At 41.4% G+C, this 24228-nt stretch overlaps 1 protein-coding gene across 1 annotated transcript; it reads right to left on the reverse strand.

Annotated features, from left to right (window-relative positions):
- Nucleotides 1-13116: 13116 nt before the first annotated feature.
- Nucleotides 13117-20594, reverse strand: Lyg1 (lysozyme g1). The gene is made up of 5 exons (XM_090336111.1): nucleotides 20552-20594; nucleotides 16949-17053; nucleotides 15546-15730; nucleotides 13414-13546; nucleotides 13117-13235 (listed from the first exon to the last, which is right to left on the reverse strand). The coding sequence occupies exons 1-5, from the start codon at nucleotides 20592-20594 to the stop codon at nucleotides 13117-13119; spliced, it is 585 nt and encodes a 194-aa protein (XP_090192237.1).
- Nucleotides 20595-24228: the final 3634 nt, after the last annotated feature.

Genomic DNA, 24228 nt, shown 5'->3' on the forward strand with positions numbered 1-24228 from the left:
CCCTCTCTTTCTCTCTCCCTCTCCCTCTCTCTCTCTCTCCCTCTCTCTATCTCTGTCTGTACTAGGCTTTGAACGCAGGGCCTTATCTTTGCTAGGTAGATGCTATACCTTTTGAGTTGCACCTCCATTCCTAGAGGGTCATTCTTTACACTTACTTCTCAAAAGAAACGATAGAACACATTGTGCAATCCTCCAACAGGAAACATTTTTTTAACCAGGTATAGCACATTTTCCACGGTGTGTGCGTATGGGGGGAAGAAACTGCCTGAGTCCTTCTATAAACACAGTAAGTTCCTAAGTCTGCACACCATCTTTCCCTTCCACCAGGAGATGGAAAATGAAGATGCTGCGTGGGGCAACTTTTTAGTAGTCTGCCATCAGAAAGACCAGCTGCCAGGAGCGCATGCCTGCCTGCCCCTAGCAGCACTGGCTTCTGTTCTGCCAGCCCTCCCTCTTGTAGAACAGCTGCTCTTTAGTGGTCACAAGCTGAGCATTAGAAGGGTAGGGTGAGGATGATTAGCCAATGGGTGAGCTTGGCCTTGATGCTCAGGAAAATGACTCATTGAGGTCTGCTACACAGTGACCATCAGTTCTGCAGGGAGGGCTGCTGCTTAGGTGGGGAGAGGGGAAGCAATACTAAAGTTTGAACTTAGTGCCTTGCACTCACTCACTGGCTTAGTTTGTTTGTTTGGCTGGTGCTCTGCCACTTGAACCACACACTTCCAGCTCTGCTTTTGCTCTGTTTTCTTTTTTTTGTTTTTGAAGGTAGTCTTTCAGATTTTTTTTTTTGATTAGTCCTAAAATTCAGTCCTCTAGCAGGGACTTACATAGTGGCTCATGCCTGTAATTCTCACTACTCAAGAGGCTGAGACCTGAGGATTGCAGTTTGAAGCCAGCCTGAGTAGGAAAGTCTATGAGACTATTATAGCCAATAAACTACCGAAGTAGCTGGAAATGGAACGGTGGGTCAAGCAGCAGAGTGCTAGCCTTGAGCACAAAATCTCCAGAAAATGGCCCAGGCCTTGACTTCAAACTCCAGGACACCACCACCATCTCACACACACACACACAAAAAATTAATCCTCTGGACCTCAACCTCCTAAGTAGCTAGGATTAATGGTGTGCAACCAGCAAGGGATGGGGTCTACCCTTTAGTAAGGGGAATCTTTGCACAAGCCCAGCCACCCTGAGGCAGCCTTTAGCAACACCTGATTACACTGGTGATAACAGCACATTACAGATCATGTGGAGTGTTCTGCTTTTTTTTGAATGATAAGAAAAATGGAAATTCATCTGTTAGGTTTCTTTTCTTTTTTTCTTTTACCAGTCCTGGGGCTTGAACTCAGGACCTGGGGATCATTCTTGAGCTTTCTCAAGGCTAGTACTCTACCACTTGAGCCACAGTGCCACTTCTGCCTTTTTCTGTGTATGTAGTACTGAGGAATCAAACCCAGGACTTTGTGCATGCTAGGCAAGCACTTTATCACTAGGCCACACTCCTGGCCCTATCTAGTCTTTGAATATCACAGTATCAAGTCCTCCACTCACCTTGGGAGGGAGATATTGATAATTTTTTTGCCAGTCTTGGGGCTTGAATTCAGAGCCTGAGCTTTCTCAAGGCTAGAGCTCTACTACTTGAGCCACAGCACCACTTCCAGCTTTTTCTATGTATGTAGTACCGAGGAATCAAACCTAGGACTTTGTGCATGTTAGGCAAGCCCTCTCACCACTGGGCCAAACTCCTGGCCCCCATATCGATATTTTAGATATGAGGAAATCAAGACTCAGAAAACTCAAGTGTCTTACTAAAAATGACACAGTTATCATGAGGCAGTTAGGATTTGAATCCAGGTCTGTAAGATTCTATAAGCAATGTACTTCACTACAGCAAAGGATCCAGCCCTCTGGACGATGTCTCTGCAAAGCAATTATTGCCACACATGCAATTCAATCTGCTCAGAAAACGTCTCCTGTCAGAATAAATAATGTAAGCTAAAGATTTAGATACAACTAGGTTTTGTATTTGTAGATGGTGCCGCAATTTCTAAGACGCAAATTAAAGTTAGTTGACTAAATGTCTGTTCACAATGCTTTCTATTTCTTTGTGGATTTTTTTTTGCCAGTCCTGGGGCTTGAACTCAAGGCCTGGGTACTGACCTTGAGATTTCCTCAAGACTAGTACTTTACCACTTGAGCCACAGCTTTTCCTGTGTATATGGTACTGAGGAATCAAACCCAAGGCTTCTTGCATGATAGGCAGGCACTCAACCACTAGGCCACTCTCCTAAGCCTCTCTTAGTGTTTTTGTTTGTTTGTTTGTACCCTTATTTTGGGTAGTACTGGGTTTGAACTCAGGGACTCAAGCTTGCTAAGCAGGTACTATACCACTTAAGCCATCTTTACGGTCCTTTTCTTTTAGTTAATTTTCAGATAGCTCTTGAGCTTTTCAAATCCAGTTCCTGGCTTTGGTGGTAAGGACTCCAGTCACACCAATACCTATCTAACTGTCCTCAACAATAGACCATAAGCCAAAATGCATACAGTTTTCACACATACACACACAAAATTCTCACTCAAAAGCAGGGTGTGGCAGATACCCCCTTTGAGGGTCTGCTCAGTTACTTGGCAGTAGACATTTTCCTGTGTCTAGAGTTAAAAGGTTAGACAAGAACAGATGATCTTGTGAGGCCTTTGGCTCCTAAAAATCTGTTGCAGCTGGCTAAACACAGGAGGCTGAACAGAAAAGCTTAAATATAGATTATATATGTTATAGTTTTTGTCATTTTTTTGATGGAAACTTGTACTACTTTTTAATATTCATCAAAATCATAAATTCCAAGCAGTCATTGTGTGTTTTAGAATGGTTCCCGCATCTGGACCATAATCCTTCTCTTTTTAACTCCTGCTGTGGCTAGGATGACAAATCCACACTACCACAGCTAGCTTCTTTCATTGATAAGGACTTTCATTGACTTTTTTTCCCCCCAGGCTGGCCTGGAACCACTGTTTTCCTGATTTGAATAACTAATTACAAAGACAGGAATGTGCCATTGCACAGTTATTGGCTGAGAATGGGTCTTGTGGGCTTTTTGCTTGGGTTATTAACAAATCTTGATCCTTAAAAATCTCAACCTCCCAAGTCACTAGGATTACAGGCAAGAGCTACCACATCTGGCTCTCTTGGCCTTTTTAGAGGTTATAAAATATGCTGTCACTGTGGTTTACATTTTTCTGAAATCTAATAATGCTTTGCATTTTCTATGGGCTTTACTGGACACTTGTACGTCTTCTTTTCTAAATGGTGACACAATATTGACACTGGAAGAAAAGCAGTACAAACATAAATGATTTCTTCACCAGGGTAAGATATTTCAGCTTTCATATAAAAGCCAAGCCAAGAAAATCACTCAGTAATATAAGTCTGGTGTTGAAATTTCTGAAAAATTCATTGGGATTTTTGTTTTGTTTTGTGTTGTTGGTCTTGGGGCTACTGCCCTACCCCTGGGCCAGGGCATTGTCTCTGGGCTCTTTAGCTCAAGACTACCAACCTACCTCTTGAGCCACAGCACTACTTCTGCTTTTCTAGTGGTTAACTAGAGATAAGAGTCTCACAGATTTTAGTGATTTTTAGTGCCCAGACTGGCTTTGAACTGTGATCCTCAGATCTCAGCCTCCTGAGTAGCTAGGATTATAGGCATGAGTCACTTCACCCGGCACCATGAAATTCCCTAAGGAAATTTATGGAGGTGTGTCCCCTCCGCCTTTTCTCCAGCCATTGATACAGAAGAGTCTTCGCTTTGTGTTTTGGGCAACCTTTATTCCATGATTGTTAATGTTATCTGTAAGTAGTCATGCAAAGATGGTTTCAACTCACCATGTACTTGATCAATCATCATTCTCCCTCATCTCTCCCAATCGTACTCATCCCCTCAATTTACCTGGCTCCATTTTCATATAGCTACATTGAATATTATAATTGCATATGCCTATCCTTCCTGTCTCTACTTTCTGCCCTACTTCTATGCTGTGGGACAGATGTTTGGTCTCTAGAATTTTAGGTTCCAGTTTCTACTATTGCCCTTCCTTCAGTCCCATTGGGAAGTGACCTTCATTTGTCTTTAGTCCTCTCAGGACTGAGGTGGAGCTTCCCTTCCTACTCCCTATCCTATAAATCAACTCATAATTCCTTTTCCTGAGCTCAAGGATAAATAAACAAATGAATAAATCAACACAAAGGTAAATTATCAAGATCTGAGTATAGCCCACCAGGATAATAATTGGTGTATGTAGTTTATAACATGTTTTCACACATATAATTTCTTTTTATCTTCAAAACAAAGTCATGGGGCACTATTATCATCTCCATTTTATAGATGAGGAAAATGAAGGCCCAGAGAGGTCAAATTAGTTGTCATCTATGGTCATTGTTCTTAGCTGGAATTCACCAAAAACAACATGGTGGAAACAATCCAATCTTTACCATCACAGTCTTAGGTAGGAATGATGAAGGAATGCGAAACAAGGGACATTAAGAAGTTGAGCTCTTCAGCTCAAGGCTACTGCTCTACCCCTTGAAGCTACAGTGCCACTTCAGGTTTTTCTGGTGGTTAATTGGAGATAAGAGTCTCTCGGAGTTTAGTGCCCCGGCTAGCTTTGAATCGTGGTCCTCAGATTTCAGCCTCCTGAGTAGCTAGGATTACAGGCCTGAGCCACCATGCCCAGCTAGAGATCTTAATGTAAGACCTGAAACACCAAAACTACTTTAGGAAAACATGGAAAAAATCCTGGAAGATACAGGTATGATTTTTTTTTCTGAATAGACTAATGGGTGGGTGGGGCTACATGAAATTTAAAAGCTTCTGAACATCAAAAGAAGAAATTACTAGAAGCAAGAGACAATGTTCCCCCACCACCAATCAAAGAACGGTAGAAAATCCTCTCAAGATATTTAGCAGTTGCTGTCCCTTGGTTATCTCATATTGTTATAGTATCTCACTTTGTTATCTGATATATTGAATTTATTTGTATTTGGTTATTTGAAATTTGATAGGGAAGGGGGGAAAACCAAGACGGGTGGGGGGTGTGGGGGGGCGGGTAATGGGTACCAAGACATGTGAAAGGGTATCAATGTATGTGAATTAATGCACCTTCTATCTGGCAAATATCATGTAACCCTTTTACTAATTACAATAAAAAAATAAAATTAAAAAAAAGATATTTAGCAGATAGCAGATTAACATATAGAGTATATAAAGAGGTCAAAATTAAAGTGTAAAAGAGCAAATAATATATGAACAAATGAGCAAACAGTTCTTAGAAGAAATACAAATGGCCAATATTTTTTTTTTTAAATTCAGGGTTGGAGGCATGACTCAGTTGAAAGTATCAGGCACCAAGTTTGAGTGCTGGTCTCGGACAAAAAGAAAAATGTTCAACATCTTTAGTCATAAAGGAAATATATAAATCAACACTAGGATTTATCTCACCTTAGTCAAAATGGCTATCATAAAAACAAATACTGGTGAGAATACAGGGAAAAGGAACCCTCACACACTACTTGTGGGATTGTAAACAAGGGAATCACTATGGAAAGAAGTGTGGTGATTCCTCAAAAAAGTTTTAAAAAAATTACCTGTCTATGACTCCATCATACACATTAGTGGAAATATACAAGAAGCAAAAAATCAATGCACAATGAAGGTATCATGAAACTATGTCATTTTCAGGAAAATTGATGGATCTAAAGCTCATCATGTTGAGAGAGTTCAGCCAAGTTCAGTATTCTAAAAGTTGCTTGCTCTCACTTGTAAAGTATAAACCTAAATTAACAGTAATAGTAATAGCAATAGGACATTAATATAGAAGGGAGCTGTTGAGGGAGGATCAGTGGAAGTCAGCAAAGTCAGAGGACATTATGCATGTATATGTACATATATGTATTTATCATATACACATAATATATTGTATATATCACATAATTATAGAAATGTATCATAAATATATACAAACATGGATGAATGCAGAACATAATAAATCCCACCAAACACTGTTCAAAAAAGAGGGAGGTGGGCCGGGAGTTTGGCCTAGTGATAGAGTGCTTGCCTAGCATGCACGAAGACCTGGGTTCGATTCTTCGGTACCACATACATAGAAAAAAGCCGGAAGTGGTGTTGAGGCTCAAGTGGTAGAGCTCTAGCCTTGAGAAAGTCCAAGGACAGTGCTCAGGCACTGAGCTCAAGCCCAGGACTGGCAAAAAAAGGGAAGCATGAGATATAGTACAAGGGCAAATTTTTTCAAAGTGCATATTTTAAAATATCACAATGAAACAAACCCCTTTATATCACACACATACATTAACTCAAAAAAAATAAATAAATACTATGTGACTGCAACCCCTCTGTACATTACCTTTCTCATAACAATAAAAAATTTCAAGGTGGCTTTGAAGAAACTAATAAAGTAGGGTGGCATCACCAAATAAATAAATAATAAAGAAGGTGAAGACAGAATAGCCAAAAGAAAAACAGTAAAAGGAAATGAGCAAAATCAATGGCAGATGGACTCTCTGGGGGTAAAAGTGACAGGTAAGAATGAACTCGTGCACAGGTATTGCCCTCTACAACATTCCCAGAGACAGTGGGGCAGTGTGCAGTTGTGGTCAGGCTGCACATATGCAAAAGCTGGGTGACCTTTCTTTACTCCAGAAGCTCTCACAGCACGGAGAGGAATCGGGGCTAAGCGCCCTCACCTGGAGGGTTTTAAAATAACAAGCTTCCTTGCTTAGTTACAGAAAGCTGATATAAAATCTTTGGGAACACAGTAGGTTGTTGAACGGCATTAATAAGTGTTTCTAATATTCCTTAAAAGTGTGTGTACATATAGACATAGGAAATAAGCTGAATTGCATCTTCCTCCCACCAGATGTTATAATGTTGTTCTTCATGTTGTCGTGTGTGCCACATTTACTCTCTAAAAGCAAGGATAAATAAGAGTGCTCCTAGGCTTCCTGTCTTCACTGCTATTAAAGAATAATAAAACAAGCTGGGTGCTGGTTGCTCACGCCTGTAATCCTGGCTTTTCAGGAGGTTGAGATCTGAGGATCACAATTCCAAGCCAGCCTCAGCAGGCAAGTCCATGAGACTCTTATCTCCAGTAAACTACCAAAAAGCCTAAAGTGGAGCTGTGGCTCAGGTGGTAGACTTAAGTGGGGTGACAAACACATTTTCCTAATTGAATATCTTTCCATGTATGCGTTTTGATCATTCCAGTTTTACCTTCTCTGAACTGTATTTTACTACGTTTCAATGTATATATTTGAATCACCTTTGCTGGGTTATTTGCCATTTTCTCATTAAAAAGAATAATAGGAAAATGTAATGTAGTTTGTGGCCTCACCTTGTTTTATAAAGAAGGAAGGAAGGAAGGAAGGAAGGAAGGAAGGAAGGAAGGAAGGAAGGAAGGAAGGAAGGAAGGAAGGAAAAGAGAGAAAAGAAATCACCAGAGACTAGGGTCATTTACAAAGTGAAAAAAAAACAATGAAAGATTAATAATAACACAAAAGCACCTTGGTACTCATGGAGGATTGGTTTCTGGACTCCTGCAGGTATTAGAATCCAGGTGTTCAAAAGCACTGTATTAATCACATACTCGTATTTTTATTTTGTTTTGCTTTTGGTGCAGATCCTGGGGCTTGAACTAGAGACTTGGGCCATGTCTCTGAGCTTCTTCTTGCCCGGGGTAGCACTCTATCACCTGAGCCACAGTTACACTTTAGGCTTTTTGGTAGTTTATTGGAGAGTCTCATGGACTTTTCTGCGTAGGCTGGCTTTAAATTGTGAACCTCAGATCTCAGCCTCCTGAGAAGCTAGGATTACAGGCATAAGCCACCAGTACCTGTCTTGTTTTATTATTCTTTAAATATTTTAGATCAATTATAGTTAAATATAAACACTATGCATCAAAATGTGCACATTAGACTTTGTTTTGTTGTTGGTGTTGTTGTTGTGGGATTTGAACTCTGGGCCTGGCACTATCCCTGAGCTCTTCAGCTCAAGGCTACCACCCTACTCCTCGAACCACAGAGCCACTTCTGGTTTTCTGGTGATTAATTGGAGATAAGAGTCTCATGGACTTTTCAGGGCCCAGTCTGGCTTTGAATCATGATCCTCAGATCTAAGCTTCTTGAGTAGCTAGGATTACAGGCAAGAGCCACCAAGTCCAGCTCATGCATATTAGACTTCTTATTGTAGAGAAAATAGAAAAGCAAGAGAATATATATTACCTATATTCATATATATATTTATATGTGAAATATGTCTGAAAAATATAAAAGGTGTTGCTATTGCCCTATTCCACAGTTGAGTGAGTAGGAGACAGGAACACTAAGAAAATGTTTGCAGTTTACTCTCTTGTATCTTTTGAATTTGAATTGTGCAGATATTCAAATGGTACTCATTCATATGTGACCTGTTCAGTCATTTGCTATGATTTCATTGGTTGAACCCTATACCTGGAAATCCTTAGCAGAAAGAACAGAGCTGGAGGAATATCAATACCAAACTTCAGACTCTATTACAGAGCTATAGTAACCAAAACAGCTTGGTACTGGCACAAGAACAGGCCTGAGGACCAACGGAATAGAACTGAAGACCCAGAAATCAAGACACAGACCCATGACCACCTAATCTTTGATGAGGGAGCCAAAAAAATAGAATGGAAGAGAGACAGCCTCTTCAACAGGGGTGCTGGCAGAATTGTTAAGCACCTGCAGAAAACTAAAGTTGAATCATTCTATGGCACCCTGCACCAGGATGAATTCCAAATGGATCACAGAACTTGAGGCAAAAGCAGATACCCTGAAAACTTTACAAGGAAGAATAGGAAATATACTAGGTGTCCTAGGCACAGATCAAAACTTTCTTAATAAAGACCCAGAAACACAACAAAATAAAGTTTGGACAAATGGGACTGATTAAACTGCAGAGCTTCTGTATGGCAAAAGACATAGCTAACAAGTTAAATAGAAAGCACACAGAGTGGAAGAAGATTTTCATTATCCATACAACAGACAAAGGCCTCATATCTTAAATATATATAGATAAAAAAATTGAATCTCTCCAAAACAAATCTTCAAAGAAACAACCATACTATTAAATGATGGGCTAAAGACCTAAAGAGAGACTTCTCTGAAGAGGAAATAATAATGGCCTATAGACACATGAAGAAATGCTCAAAATCTCTGGCCATAAAAGAAATACAAGGGCCGGGAGTTTGGCCTAGTGGTAGAGTGCTTGTCTAGCATGCACGAAGAACCCGGGTTCAATTCCTCGGTACCACATACATAGCAATAAAAGAAATACAAATCAAAACAACTTTGAGACTCCACCTCACTCCAGTTAGACTAGCCATAATCAAGAAATCTAATAACAACAGATGTTGGAGGGATGTACCCAGGAGGGATCGCTACTACATTGTTTGTGGGAGTGTAAACTTGTTCAGCCATTCTGGAAAGTATGGTGATTCCTCAAAAGAGTATGTATTTTTCGTAAGTTTTTGTACTACTACAATTTCAATTTTAAATAGTTTCTATTTTTTAGTATGGTGATTCCTCAAAAGACTAAACATAAAGCTCCCCGATGATCCAACAATTCCACTCCTTGGCATTTACCCAAACATCTAGAAACAAGGACATACTAAAGCCACTAGCACAACGATGTTCATTGCAGCATTATTTACCATAGCAAAGATATGGAACCAACCTAGATGTCCCTCAGTTGATGAGTAGATCAATAAGATGTGGTATTTATACACAATGGAATTCTATGCTGCTGTCAGAAAGAACAACATCACCCCATTTGTAAGGAAATGGAAAGACTTAAAAAAAATCATATTAAGTGAAGTAAGCCAGACCCAAAGGAACATAGGCTGAATGGTTTCCCTCATTTGTAATAATTAGTACACACCCAGGACTCTTCTAGCAGAGGATTATAATAGCTCAAAACCTACTTACATAGGTCATATAGGATGAGACAAAATGAAAGGATCTCTAGAATATGGAAACAAGATCTTTATCTTGTGTGATTGTTGTTCTGCATGTACTATGCTATGTCTCCTCTCATTTTTTTTTTTTGCCCTTTGGTTCATGTCATTATTATAACTGTATCTGACTTTGTTACCTGGTACATTGTATATATGTTTATTTGAAATAGGAAAGGGAAGGGGGGAAACAAGATGATTGGGAGGTATTGAGGGGAGGGAAATGGAGGCAAAAACATGAGTAAGGGTATCAGTGTGTGAGAAGTAATGCACCTACTACCTGGCAAATGTAACTATAACCCTTCTATACATTACCCCAACAATAAAAGAGAAAAAAAAGCCAGAGTGGGAGTGGGGGCTGTTTTTAAATAAAGCCTTCAAATCCATTGGTGTAAGTACTTGTCTAGCATGTGCAAGGCCCTGTTGTTTTTTTTGGTTTGGTTTTGTATGCCAATCCTGGGGCCTGGACTCAGGGTCTGGGCACTGTCCTTGGATATACTTTGCTCAAGGTTAGCGCTCTGCCACTTGAGCCATGGCACCACTTCCGGCTTTTTCTGTGTATGTGGCACTGAGAGCTTTGTGTGTGCTATGTGAGCATGCTACCACTAGGCTATGCTCCTGGCCAAGGCCCTGGTTTTAACCCCTAATAAAATAAGAAAGGAAAATTCCTGGGCCAGGAGCGTGGCCTAGTGGTAGCATGGGTAGCACACACGAAGCCCTGGGCTTGGTTCCTTGGTACCACATATGCAGAAAAGGCCAGAAATGGTACTGTGACTCAAGTAGCAGAGTGCCAGTCTTGAGAAAGCTCAAAGTCAGTGCCCAGGCCCTGAGTTTAAGCCCCAGCCAAACACACACACACACACACACACACACACACACACACACACACGTGAAAATTTCCAGAGGTTGTAATGTTGTAGGTCAAAGGGAGAGCAGAAAGAGTCTTGCTAGGCAATTGGGACAAAATCCCCTCTTTAGAAGTTCTGAATCCCTCACTACCGTTGAACAATGTCATCACAGGTCCCTAGACATCTCACCATCATGACCTTGTCCCTGGAAGACTTGCACAAGAAACACACTGGACACAAAAAGTGGAAGAAAGAGGGTATTTAATGATGTTTATTGGTTGTTGTATAATTAATTCCCTTATTTTTCTTTATTTACTGTTTACTAACTTCTAATTTTATTACACTTTCCCAGAGGCTTCATTTTGACACATCATGTAGATCCTGGTATCTTTGTCTTAACTGGTGGCTGCTGCTGCTCCTCCTCCTCCTCGTCCTCTTCCTCCTCCTCCTCCTCTTCCTCCTCCTCCTCCTCCTCTTCTCTCTATTCTTTTGATGATTCTGGGTTTTGAAATCAGAACTCTGTGCTTACTAGGCATAGACACACTTCTAGCCCTTTTCTGCTCTAGTTATTTAAATATTTTTGAGATAGTCTTCGTTGGTCTAGGCTGGCCTAGATCACAATCCCCTAGCTAGGTTTTCCACCTTGCTGGGATGACAGGTATACACTACTAAGCCAGCCATTGGCTTAGATGGAGGTTTCATTAACATTTTCTTCCAAGCCGGCTATCCTTGAACTGTGATCCTCCCATTTGCTACCTCCTGAATATCTAGGACTAGCGATGTGATCCACTGGTGCCTGGTTGGGATTTCCTTAGCTGAGAAATACTTGCATGTACACAAATTGCTCCACTTACTGGACACTTGAGTCTATGGCTTGAGCCCTTGGAGGCCACCTTCATAGTATGATTAGGGAAACACTTATTACCCTAAATGTTTTTCTTGTGAACCATAGTCAGGTCCTCACATGCTACTGAAATAAGTGTACATCTCCAAAAGGGGTACATTCATAAGGCTTTCTCAGCTATGTTTTTGCTGGGAAACTATTCACTGCATTTTTATTTTTGCCAGTCCCGGGGCTTGAACTTAGGGCCTGAGCACTATTCTTGGGCTTTCTCAAGGCTTAGCATGGTACTACTTGAGCCACACTACCACCACTTCCAGCTTTTTCTGTGTATGTGGTACTGAGGGATGGAACTCAAGGTTTTGTGCACGCTAGGCAGACACTCTGCCACTAGGCCACACTCCTGGCCAGGATTTATTAATTTTTAAGGGGAAGGGTGGGGAGATCAAAAAGTATCTCTGGGGGAGATAAAAAATGCCAAAGGTAACTGCTCTGCTGAGTGGTAACTCCTTTGAAAATAGATTTAAAATTTTAAAAAGAGCACCAAAGGTCATGAGAGGTCAGTATTATCCTATTTCATTCAGAATAAAAGGCAGTTTCCATTAAAATTTAACTCTATGATTTCTTTTTAACCAATAAGTCAATGATAGTGTTGCTGGATATATTTAATTTTTATGTAAATCATAAGTAATTTTTAATATCATGTGTTCTAAATGTTGCATGTGACTTATATTAATTTTTTTCTTTTTTTTTTGCCAGTCCTGAGCTTGAGCTCAGGGCCTGAGCACTGTCCTCAGACTTTCTTAAGGCTAGAGCTCTACCACTTGAGCCACAGCAACACTTCCAGCTTTTTTCTATATATGTGATACTGAGGACTTGAACCTGGGTCTTTGTGCATGCTAGGCAAGCACACTACCAATAGGTCAAACTCCCAGCCTCATATTAAAAATTTTTGTTGTTGTCAGACTGGGACATATCTCAGTGGCAGACCATGTCCTTAAAGTGTATGAGACCCTCAGTTCCATTTTCAGCACCAACATTTTAAAAATTAAAATTCACTGTGTATATGGAGTTTAAAGAGGAGGTTTCACACACTTTCTATATTTTTATGTATTGAATCTGGCAATGGTAATCAATAGTAATAGCAAGTTAATTTCACAGAAATCTGTATTTAAGATAGTATCGGTGGCAATATCTTTAAAGGACACAGCTCATAGCACACCACACACACACACACACACACACGACCACAGAATGCAGATAACAACTCTTCTTTTAATGTGACTTATGTTACATTGACAACCAAGTTATTCTCAGTTGCTCAATAGCTAGCTTTACTGGCAGAATAATTGAGACCTCTTATCTGATCATAAACTGGTTTTATCTGCAGTGCTAGAAGCCATGTTGCTTGAAGTATTTGGCTCTTGCCAGGACATCATTACAGAAGTCACAACTCAGGTCCTGGCTGCTTTTGACAAAGCCAGGACCCCCACTGTAGGCGCAGAGTCCACCTGAAATTTATATGACAAGTTAGTCCTTGATTCGAAGCCTATGGTCACTTCAGCATACTGTGCAGAAAGCTTAGGTTCTCATGCTACTGCCTATGGGCAAGAAATCTGATACAGTGTGTTACATTTGCCCCTGTTAATTCTATGCTGCAAAGCAATGGACCTATGAGATGATACATACCCCTCAGGTACTGGCTGGGGGTCCATGTTGGAAACCTGTTCTGAATTTCTTTGATTCTAGTAGTCAGAAGCTGAGTTGCCTGGGAAACCTGGGATTCGTTGATCCAAGATGAGGGAGGGTAAAAGCTTGAGTCCTGGAGGAAAGAAGGCAAAGGGAAAACCAGATAAGCCAGATCGGCGTATGACGTAGCATCATGGGGTTGTCTTTCTCTTTCCACTGCTGGTAGAACTAATGCTAACTTTTCCCTGGGATTAAACTGGAACACTTTTTGTACTACTTGAGATGCCTGTCACCCCTAAAATAGGAATGTAAGTGTGGGTGTGGGTGTGGAAAACTATGAATCCTCATGCACTGTTGAGGGGAATTCAAAATGATGCAGTCACCATGGAAAACAATACGGAGGACCCCCAAAAATTAAAATGAGAAATATAACCGTGTATTTACTGATATTTGTCCAAGAGAATTGAAGTCAGATCTCATTTCAGAGGTACTCACAATAGTCTAAAGATAGAAGTAGCCTAAAGCCCCTGATAGATGAGTGGACAGAGAAATTGTACAATATTCATGGAATATTATTCAGCTTTACAAAGGAAGGTAAAGCTGGGTGCTGTGGCTCATGTCTGTAATCCTAGCTCCTCAGGACTATAGTTGAAGCCAGTCCCAACAGAAAACTCCATGAGATCCTTATCTCCAATCCACCACCCCAAAACTGGAAATGGGGCCGTGGTTCAAAGTGGTAGAGCACTAGCCTTGAGCACAAAAGTTCATGGACAATGCTCAAGCCCTAAGTTCAAGCCCTATGATAAAAAAGGAAGATAATGTTGTCTTTGAGAATAAAGGTAGAAAAAGAAGTTTTCAGATGCAATGATTTTGTGTAGCATCTTGTCTTATGTTTTGTTAATACTGGAGAAGCTTTGACCAATTTGACTTAGCAGTGGAATGTAACTTTGCTTACAAAAATTGCTATTAAACACCTGCTTAAGATGTTCTAATTTTCTGTGAGCACACTAAAAGTAAGCAATAAATGTGAACAAAATGTTTTTTTTTTTTAAAAAATGAAGGTAAATGCTAGGTGCTGGTAGTTCATGTCTATAATCCTAGATACTCAGGAGACTGAGACCTGAGGATGGCAGTTGGAAGTCAGCCTAGACAGGAAAGTCTATGAGGCTCCCACTAACTACCAGAAAGCCAGCAGTAGAGCTATGGCTCAAGTCTAGAGTGCCATCTTTGAACAAAAGGTTCAGGGACAGGGAGAAGAAGAAGAAGAAGAAGAAGAAGAAGAAGAAGAAGAAGAAGAAGAAGAAGAAGAAGAAGAAGAAGGAGGAGGAGGAGGAGGAGGAGGAGGAGGAGGAGGAGGAGGAGGAGGAGGAGGAGGAGGAGGAGGAGAAAAAATTTCTGAAGTATAAACAATATGGATGAATCTTGAAGACATTATGCTAAGTAAAACAAGTCATCATAGAAAGAAAAGTATTGTATGATTCCACTTACCTAAGCAACTTAGAATAATCAAATTCATAGAAAGCAAAGAACAAGTTAATGGTGGTAGTGATTGGGCAGAAGAGGATATAGGGAGTTGCTAATTAACATATGTAAAATTTTAACTTTGCAGTAGACATTTTCTAGCAATCTGATGTTCAATCTTGGACCTATAATAAACACTATGGTATTGCATACAGTAAAGTAAAATTTGTTCAAAGGATATACACATTAACTGTTCTTACCACCTATACACACAAAAGAAATAAAACTGCAGGGTTTGGGCTGAGAAAGAAACAAGCAGTCATTTCAGTGTTGGACTGGAAGTCACAAAGGACTGAATTCACCTACACTGCAGTGTGGTGCCCTCATTAGCACAATTCATGAGTAGACCTAAATGTACTTTCCACCTGAAATTCAATTCTCTTTCCAAATGATCGGTATGTCTAAAGTACTTCCAACTTTTCTTTTGCACTTTTGCTTTTAGTACTTTCATATCAGTTTTGCCATTTCCTGGGATAAATGGCTGAATTTAGGTGGTCTTACTTCATCTTCAATCTTATCCTTCTCCCAACAACCTGATTTTATACAGGTGTCCCCTCAGAATTGTGCCACCAAACAAAGGACCACATGTCAGATTAATGGTGGAGGGTTACCTGCACCATTGTGCCTCTGTCACCCACGTTGACTAGAACATGGCCACCTGGAGCCTCCCTGGACAGGACGCCAGCGATCACTGCAGGATCCATGCAGTACCTTCGGCCAACAGTTCGCATCAGGGGTTGATATCTCAGAAGATGTGGCATGTCTATTTCAGCCAGCCTTTCAGAAGCTCGAATTCCTTAAGCAAACATGGAAGGAAGAATGCAGCTTGGTCTGACTTACCCTGAAACAGGAACCCAAGGAGAGAAAGGATCCTCCAAGGATCTGGGTAGGTTTAGGTCTTATATCCCCACTGAAAATTTCCTGATCTGTGATGGAGACACTGTTCCTGTGAGTTTGAATCAGCATTCCATGGATCTCCTACGGTGGATGACCTCTGTGCTTCCCAGTGCCTCTCTGCGAGGCCTTAAGGGCTGCTCTGATAACTCCTTCCCAGAGAAAAAAAAATTATGTGCCAGTCCTGGGTTTGAGCTCAGGGCCTGAGCACTGTCCTTGGGCTTCCTCAAGGGTAGAGATCCACCACTTGAGGCACAGCACCACTTCTGGCTTTTTCTATGTATGTGGTACCAAGGTTTTCAAACCAGGGTCTTCATGCATGCCAGGCAAACACTCTACCACTAGGCCAAACTCCCAGCCCACAATTTTTTTTTGTCAGTCGTGGGGCTTGAACTTTGGGCCTGGGTGCTGTCCCTGAGCTCTTCAGCTCAAGGCTGGTGCTCTACCACTTGAGCAACAGAACCACTTCTGGTTTTCTAGTGGTTAGCTAGAGATAAGAGTCTCACAGACTTTAATGCTGGGCTGGCTTTGAACCTCAATCCTCAGATCTCAGCCTCCTGAGTAGATAGGATTACAGGCGTGAGCCACCAGCATCCACTCCTCAGACAATTTTGTGAGCCTGGATACCACAAGGTCTAAAATCTCCCAGAGAAAGACTTCCAGTAAAATGAGGAGTGTCCATCCAGCAACTACAGTGGTCCCACCATGTGAAGGAGAAACTGCCCCAACGCCTGCTGTAAGTTGATGGTGGGTTTCTCTCAACAGACTTGTTCATAATCCATTCTCCCTCCTTCTTCCCCCTCCCCCATTTCCACCCCTGTCCTTAAATAATACCAAGAAATCACATTCAAGCCTTTAATAAGACTGCTGGACAAAATTGGCTAGCCTTATCTTCTAAGCACTTTACGATTTAAGAAGCACTTTCATTCATTATATTGACTTATATCGATTTCAAAAGAGGCTTAGGAAAGCTAAGTGAAGCAGAGCCAGAGCTCTGACAAAGTCTTTGGGTTCTACATGCAGTGTTCTTCCCACCCCATCCCCACTCCCTGGGCTTGGGGCTGTGGAAAACCATAGGAGCCAAGAGAACATGCATCGAGGGCCCAGAGACTGTAACTACCACAGTAAGTCAGGCCATGACGTCTTCCAATCCCACAAGATGCTCCAGGGGTGTTCAAGGTTCGGATGTTTCCATAACATCCCCAGTTGCTGCTTTCAGATGAGCCTATAGATTGAGAAAAGGTCAACCTGAACCACTGAGCTAGACACATTCCCATCCTGTGGTGGCTGAAATGGCATTGATACATACAACAAATGGGATAACATCAGTAAGATCTAGAACTTCATTCACTCTGTAGTTAAAATCCTTTTGAGATTTAACAGTGAATTGAGAAATGGTCACAGATTGAGCCAGGCAAGGTGACTCATGCCTGAAACCCTAGCTACTCAGGAGGCTGAGATCTGAGGATCGCAGTTCAAAGCCAGCCAGAGCATTAAAGACTCTTATTTCTAATTAACACTAGAAAACCAGAAGTGGCACTGTGGCTCAAGGGGTAGGGTAGTAGCCTTGAGCTGAAAGAGCTCAGGAAAAGTACCCAGGCCTCGAGTTCAAGCCCCACGACCAACAACAGCAACAAAAATGGTCATTTCCCACCCTGAGGTCCTGAGGAACTGTCAGAGCAGCTACCCTCTTGGTGAAGTTCAAGGGCTGTCTGAGGCTATGGGTCTTGGAACAAATCAGGGGTTATTTGTGCCCTAGACCCTATCTTACATCCTACATGAATTCCTAGCACTTCCAGAAAGCCTCTCAATCACTGGTCTAATGTTTGCTCTACAGAAACATATGTTTCACAGTAAAGTGTGAGGGCTCACACCTAGAAATCTAGCTACTTGCTAGATTGAGATCAGAAAGATCATAGTAAGCAGTTAGTTTGAACAAAAATCTAGCAAGACCCCAGCTCAACCAATGGGCCAGGAGTTTGACCCAGTGGTAGAGTGCTTGCCTAGCATGCATGAAGATGCAGGTTGGATTCTGCAGTACCACATGTATATAGGAAAAGCCAGAAATGGTGCTGTGGCTCAAGTGGTAGAGCTCTAGCCTTGAGAAAGCCCATGGACAATGCTCAGGCCCTGAGTTCAAGGCCCAGGACTGTCCAAAAAAAACAAAAGGCAAAAAGAGCTGGGGGTGTGGCTCACATGGCAGAGAGCTTGAGTAACAAGCACAAGGCCCTGAATTCAAATCCTTAGTGTCACTCTTCTGAAAGGGAAGAAGAAGCATCACTCTCCCTGGAATTCTCAACCCAGACCCAAAGTACAGATACTGAGACTGGGATTGTCTTGACCTTCTCTCAGTGCATTCTGGGTAGGGATTAAGGTTTCAAAGAGAGAATGTAACACACACAAATTAGGCACAAGACCAGGTACATGGAGGTTCTCTCTGCTCTACTCCTTTCTCCCCTGGCATGTATTTGTGAACTCCATTCTGGTCATCTCTGAAGGGGAGATCTTGTTTCAGTCACTACTGATATTTTACAAAGGCCATTGGAGCAGAGGGCATGCCTCCCTTCACAGCAGGAGGGGAGTGGGGATGTGCTTAAAACCTATAGTCAACCCCCCACAACTGTGGAATCCTCCACCAGGGTTTCAACCAACTGCAGACTGAAAATATAGGGGGAATCTGTATGGAACATGTATAAAAACTTGTCTACTGGTCATTATTCACTTAATATAGCATTAGCAAACTATTTGCATGGCATTTTCTTTGTATTAGGCACTTGCTTAATAATTAGTTGAATTAGTTAAGACTGAAGTCAAAGATGATTTAAAGCTTCCAGGGCTTGAAATAGGTTATATGCATAACTTACACCATTTTATATAAGAAGTCTGAGATTTCAGGATTTGGGTATCCTGTATTCTAGAACCAGCCTCCTCTCCCCTGAGGAAATTCAGTGGCAGCTAATAACAAGTACCTTCAAAGCCTGGCTCTCGTAGCTCATGCCTATAAGCCTATCTCCTTAGGAGGGTAGATCTGAGGATCGAAGTTCAAAGCCAGGCTGGACAGGAAAATCTGTGAGATTCTTAGCTCCAATAAACTACTGTACTCAGAAAAACTAAAAGTGGTACTGTAGCTTAGGTTTTTGTTTTGTTTTGTTTTGTTTTGCCAGCCCTGGCTCAGGGTCTGACCACTGTCCTTGAGCTTTATCAAGGCTAGAGCTCTACCACTTGAGCCACAGTACCACTTCCAGCTTTTCTATGTATGTAGTACTGAGGAATTGAACCTGGGTCTTCATTCTACCACTAGGCCAAATTTCCAGCTCCCAGTCTGTATTTTTTTATGAGTATATTTTTAGGTTTTATGTTCTTACAGCATCACAGGATTGACATTGAAAATACTAAATACTTCTAGTTTACAATGTTGGCATGAGTAATCTGATATAGGTAATAGTGAAAAGACCTAGTTTTTGTGAGAATACTGGCCAATGTGTCCTATTAAAGTGGCTTTTTCTTTTTCTTTGTCTTTTTTGTGGGTGGTGGGGCTTTACTCTTGGCCTGGGCATTGTCTGTGAGCTCTTCAGCTCAAGGCTACTACCCTACCCCTTGAGCCACAGCCCCACTTTATTTTTTTTAAGAGTCTTTCTGTGTAGCCCAGGCTTGATTCCATCTCTGAAGTGCTAGAATTCTAGGCATGTGCCACTGAGCCTGACTTTTAAAATCAGTACACATTTATCTTTATGACTGATGATAAAGACCACTAATGTGGCAGTTGATAGTCTCACTACAGCCTTCCTGTGACCTCTCCCTGATGTTCTATCACCCACAACGTCCTTTATATTCCCAGTGTTCAACACCTCATAGGAAGTTAACAGTATTTGTTGGAATAAATGTCTGAATAAATAAATAAATGGACACATGTAAGGTTGCATGTGGGAAGTTTTTGGAGTTTAGAGCCAAAACAAGTTGTGCTTCTTCCCAGGAACTATGTGTCCTTCTTTTATTTATCAATTAAAAAAAAGTATTGTTGGGTGCTAGTGACTCATGCCTATAATCCTAGCCACTTAAGAGGCTGAGACCTAAGGGTTATGATTCTAAGCTAGCTCAAAGTCAGGAAAGTCTATGGGACTCTTATCAAATAGCTTAAGTGGTAGAGTGACAGCCTTTAGTAGAAAAGCTACGGGACAATTGTCTAGCACTAGCAAACAAATAAATAAATAACAAGTATTTCCATTTTTGGCTCCAGCTGCAACAAACATAGGACCAGAGAAGAATCTGCACTCTATGTGAGTCCACCATGGTTGAATCAGCCTCAGTGTCACCAGCCTAGCCATATAACCACTCCTTTTGTTTCTGTTTTCTATTTAAATAATGCTAATCTTATTATGGTAGTAGCCTCAATCTTTCTATGTAAGCTGCTAGTCTAAATATATCAAATACTTTTGATGAAAGAGCTTCTAGTAGTGGAGAATGAGCAAGTGTATCAATGGCAAATATTTAAATTCTGACCTCATGCAATGTTGTTTTAAGTCCACCCTGAATTTTAGGGTACTTTGTCTTTAAAAGATGGAACATTTGGAGCAAGGATGTTTGTCAGTAGTTGTTTCTAATGCAATGTATTGTATATTTAGGAGAAACACTCATTTTCCAACTACAAAGTTTACAGTGTAAAAGCACCTATGTGTCTCCTCTCCATTCCCAAAGGTCAAGTGAAAAAGTGAAACAGACTTACTAGTCAGGGCCAGAAGACCAAGGAGCAGCCACAATGCAGACATATTGGGGATTCTGGTTCCACAGTGCCTGAAATGCTTTTAAAATCACAGGGAGGTTGAAGATGTGAACAAGCTGATCACTATTACAACAACACATATGTTTCCATAAAGGGGTTGTTGGGGAATGAAATAAGTTAACATATAACCAAAGTTAAAAGAAAACGATTTAGATCACGGTGAAAAAGCAAAAGTAAGACAAGTATTTCATCCTTTTGAATAACTTACCCATGAGGAATGTTCCATTCAGTCCAGAGGGCCTCAACACAGTGTCAAGATAATGGCTAATTATTTCAAAAAACCAATGGCCACCTGAGTTGACTCTAAAAGCAACTTTCTGATGCCTGTGTCAGCCAGGCTGGGATGATAGGCATGGATTACCACAATTAAATCAGAGAAGAGCAAGAAGTAAGAAGTAACAAGAGCCTTTTTTTTTTTTGCCAGTCCTAGGGCTTGAACTCAGGGACCGAGCACTGTCCTTGGGCTTTCTCTCAAGCAAGGTAGATATACTAGTTGAGCCCCAGCGTCACTTCTGGCTTTTTCTATGCATGTGGTACCGAGGAATTGAACCCAGGTCTTGGTACATGCTGGGCAAGCACTCTACCACTAGGTCAAACTCCCTGTCACAAGGGACTTTTTATATGGATATACAAGGCATTCCATCCATAAACACAGCATATTGAATAACCCAAACTCCATGGTCCAACTGTACAGATGTCAAAGTGGTACTCTGTGTCTTGAAGGGATCATTGGAACATCACTGGAATACGACTAATTTGTTAATGCCTCCCCGGGCTTCCTGCACTTGAAGCTATTTTTAAAAATGTCATGTCAATCAATGTATGAGAAATAATGCGCCTACTACCTGGCAAATTTAACTATAACCCCTCTATACATTACCTTAGCAATAAAAAATGGCATGTCAAGACAAATATGGTGTCTAGATATGGAGCATAATGTCTACAGGGACTTGGTTCTTCTTGTATCTTGATAAACAAAACAGTAGCAAACAGCAAAGGAATAGCAACAAAAAACTACAGCCACAGGGCACTCTGGAAGCTAATGAACAGCATATTCCTCAAGGGCTAGTTCAAGTTCTTATTCTGTTGTTGTTGGTATGGGGCTTGAACTCTGGTTCTGAGCACCATCTCCGAGCTCTTCAGCTCAAGGCTACCACCCTACCCCTTGAGCCACAGTGCCACTTTCAGTTTTCTGGTGGATAATTGGAGATGAGAGTCTCACAGGCTTTAGTACCTGGGTTGGCTTTGAACCGTGATCCTCAGATCTCAGCCTCCTGAGTAGCTAGGATTACAGGCGTGAGCTACCATGCCTCCATCAGGAGGTCTTTCTACCTATCTTTTCTCCCTGGGTATTTTTTAATTCCAGCAGCATTGTATAGATTTGTATAACCCAAGGATAATTTCTTCCTTCATTTAGTTTATTTTTCTGGAAAAAGAAGGAAATGAAGGTCTTTGTAGTTTCCTAATTCTCCCATTTCTTTTCTATGAAGGCAATTGATTTTCAGCTTAACCTTGAACAATAGCATCCCAGATTCAGAACATGAATTATGTTGCATTAACATCCTGATATGACAGAGATGTCCCTGTTTTACCCAACTACCCATCTGACCTGGAAGAATTGAGAACTTCTCTATGTATCCACTTTACCCCAAAGCTGTGTCTTTGCCCTTGCTTCATGTATGTGTGAGTGTGTGTGTGTGTGTGTGTGTGTGTTTATGTCAGTATACTATCTTTTTTTTTTTTTGCCAGTCCTGGGCTTGAGCTCAGGGCCTGAGCACTGTCCTTGGACTTTCTCAAGACTAGAGCTCTACCCCTTGAGCCTCAGCACCACTTCCGGCTTTTTTCTATGTATGTGGTACCAAGGAATTGAACCCAGGTCTTCCTGCATGCTAGGCAAGCACTTTAAACACTAGGCCAAACTCCCAGCCTCAGTGTACTATCTTTTTTTAACCCAGGCTGGTGCTCTACCATTTGAGCCACACTTCTGTTTCTAGCTTTTTTTTTGGTGGGTCATGGGGCTTGAACTAGGCCTGGATGCTGTCCCTGAGCTTTTCAGCTCGAGGATAGTGCCCTACCCCTGGGCCTGGGCATTGTCCCTCAGCTCTTCAGCTCAAGGCTACCATCCTACCCTTGAGCCAAGCCCCACTTCCCGTTTTCTAGAGGTTAATTGGAGATAAGAGTCTCCAGTCCTTTTGTGCCTGGGCTAGCTTTGAACCTTGATCCTCAGATCTCAGCCTCCTAAGTAGCTAGGAGTACAGGCATGAGCCATTGTGTCGGTTTGTTTCTGGCTTTTTGATGGTTAATTGAAGATAAGTCTCATGCACATCCCTGCCCATGCTGGCTTTGAACTGTAATCTTTAAGACAGCCTCCTGACTAGCTAGGATTATAGATAGAAGCCACTGGAAGCTGGCTCATTCTTTCTTTATTATCAAGGCATGTATCTCTCTATCTGTTTGCTCCCTCTGGGATTCTCATTGTCATTCTCTCTTGTTCTAGTCTGCCCCTTCCTTCTCAGAGCAATACTCCAGCCCATTATCTTAGAAGACTTCTTTGAACCAGTGGTTCTTAAAGCAATGGCAATGGCGGTCACAAATATCCTTCCGTCACCAGGATTGCATTTTCTTGATAAAGAGCTAACTTTTAAAGGTAAAACAGAAGGCAGTAAAGTGACAGCTCTTTGTTGTTGTTGCTATCTTTTTGTTTGTTTTGCCAGTCCTGGGCTTGAGCTCGGGGACTGAGCACTGTCCTTGGACTTTCTCAAGGCTAGAGCTCTACCACTTGAGCCTCAGCACCACTTCTGGCTTTTTTTCTATGTATGTGGTACTGAGGAATTGAACCTGGGTCTTTGTGCATGCTAGGCAAGCACTCTACCACTAAGCCATATTCCCAGCCTGTTCATTTGTTTTGGAGACAGTGTCTCTCTCTATAACCCAGGCTAACTTCAAATTCATCCTCCTCTTGTCTAAGCCTCTTATGTGGAAGGCTGGGATTGTAGGTGTAAGGCAACACAGCTCATTCTGTCACTTTTTGCAGATTTATTTGCACATAGTCTGTGAAATATATATGAGCACATATAAATATATATTTGAATTGTGAGCCATGATTAATAGCCCAGGGTGAAAAAATCTAGCGAATTTGGAGTTTCTTTCCTTCTTACAGGCAAATCCTTTCTTTTGCTCAGGAGATTGAGCCCTGAAAGAGATCATTTTCCTTCTCTCCCTTCCTCCCTCCCTTCCTTTCTTTCTCATTAGGTATCCGGAACTGGCCTTCGTGATCCTCTTGACTCGTCTCTCTGATCCATCCATAGACTCTTGAAGCTTATTACTCTACTAAAACATAAGCTTTGCAAGATGTTCTCCTTAGTTATTTTTACAGCTTCCAGATAAAATAGGATATTAGAATATCCCATCACTTATATGCTAGAGTTAATACAACATTGACAAGGTAGAACACAAGAGAAGGAAAAAATTTATTACATGACAAAGATATGAACACCTTGGTCTTTTGGCCTTGAATTCATACACATAAAAATGCATTCCATGGGGCTGGGAGTTTGGCCTAGTGGTTAAAGTGTTTGCCTGGCATGCATGAAGACCCGGGTTCGATTCCTCAGTACCAC

Source organism: Megascapheus bottae, chromosome 7, assembly GCF_031878675.1.
Source record: "Megascapheus bottae isolate mThoBot1 chromosome 7, mThoBot2.hap1, whole genome shotgun sequence".
Taxonomy (NCBI): Eukaryota; Metazoa; Chordata; class Mammalia; order Rodentia; family Geomyidae; genus Megascapheus; species Megascapheus bottae.

Coding starts and splice junctions, on each gene's coding strand:
- Lyg1 (XM_090336111.1), bottom strand. CDS start 20,594: ATGTCTGCATTGTGGCTGCTCCTTGGTCTTCTGGCCCTGACTA. Junction 17,054..20,551: donor TGGTCTTCTGGCCCTGACTA/GTAAGTCTGTTT, acceptor CTCAATCTATAG/GCTCATCTGAAAGCAGCAAC. Junction 13,236..13,413: donor CCCCAGCCAGTACCTGAGGG/GTATGTATCATC, acceptor TATAAATTTCAG/GTGGACTCTGCGCCTACAGT.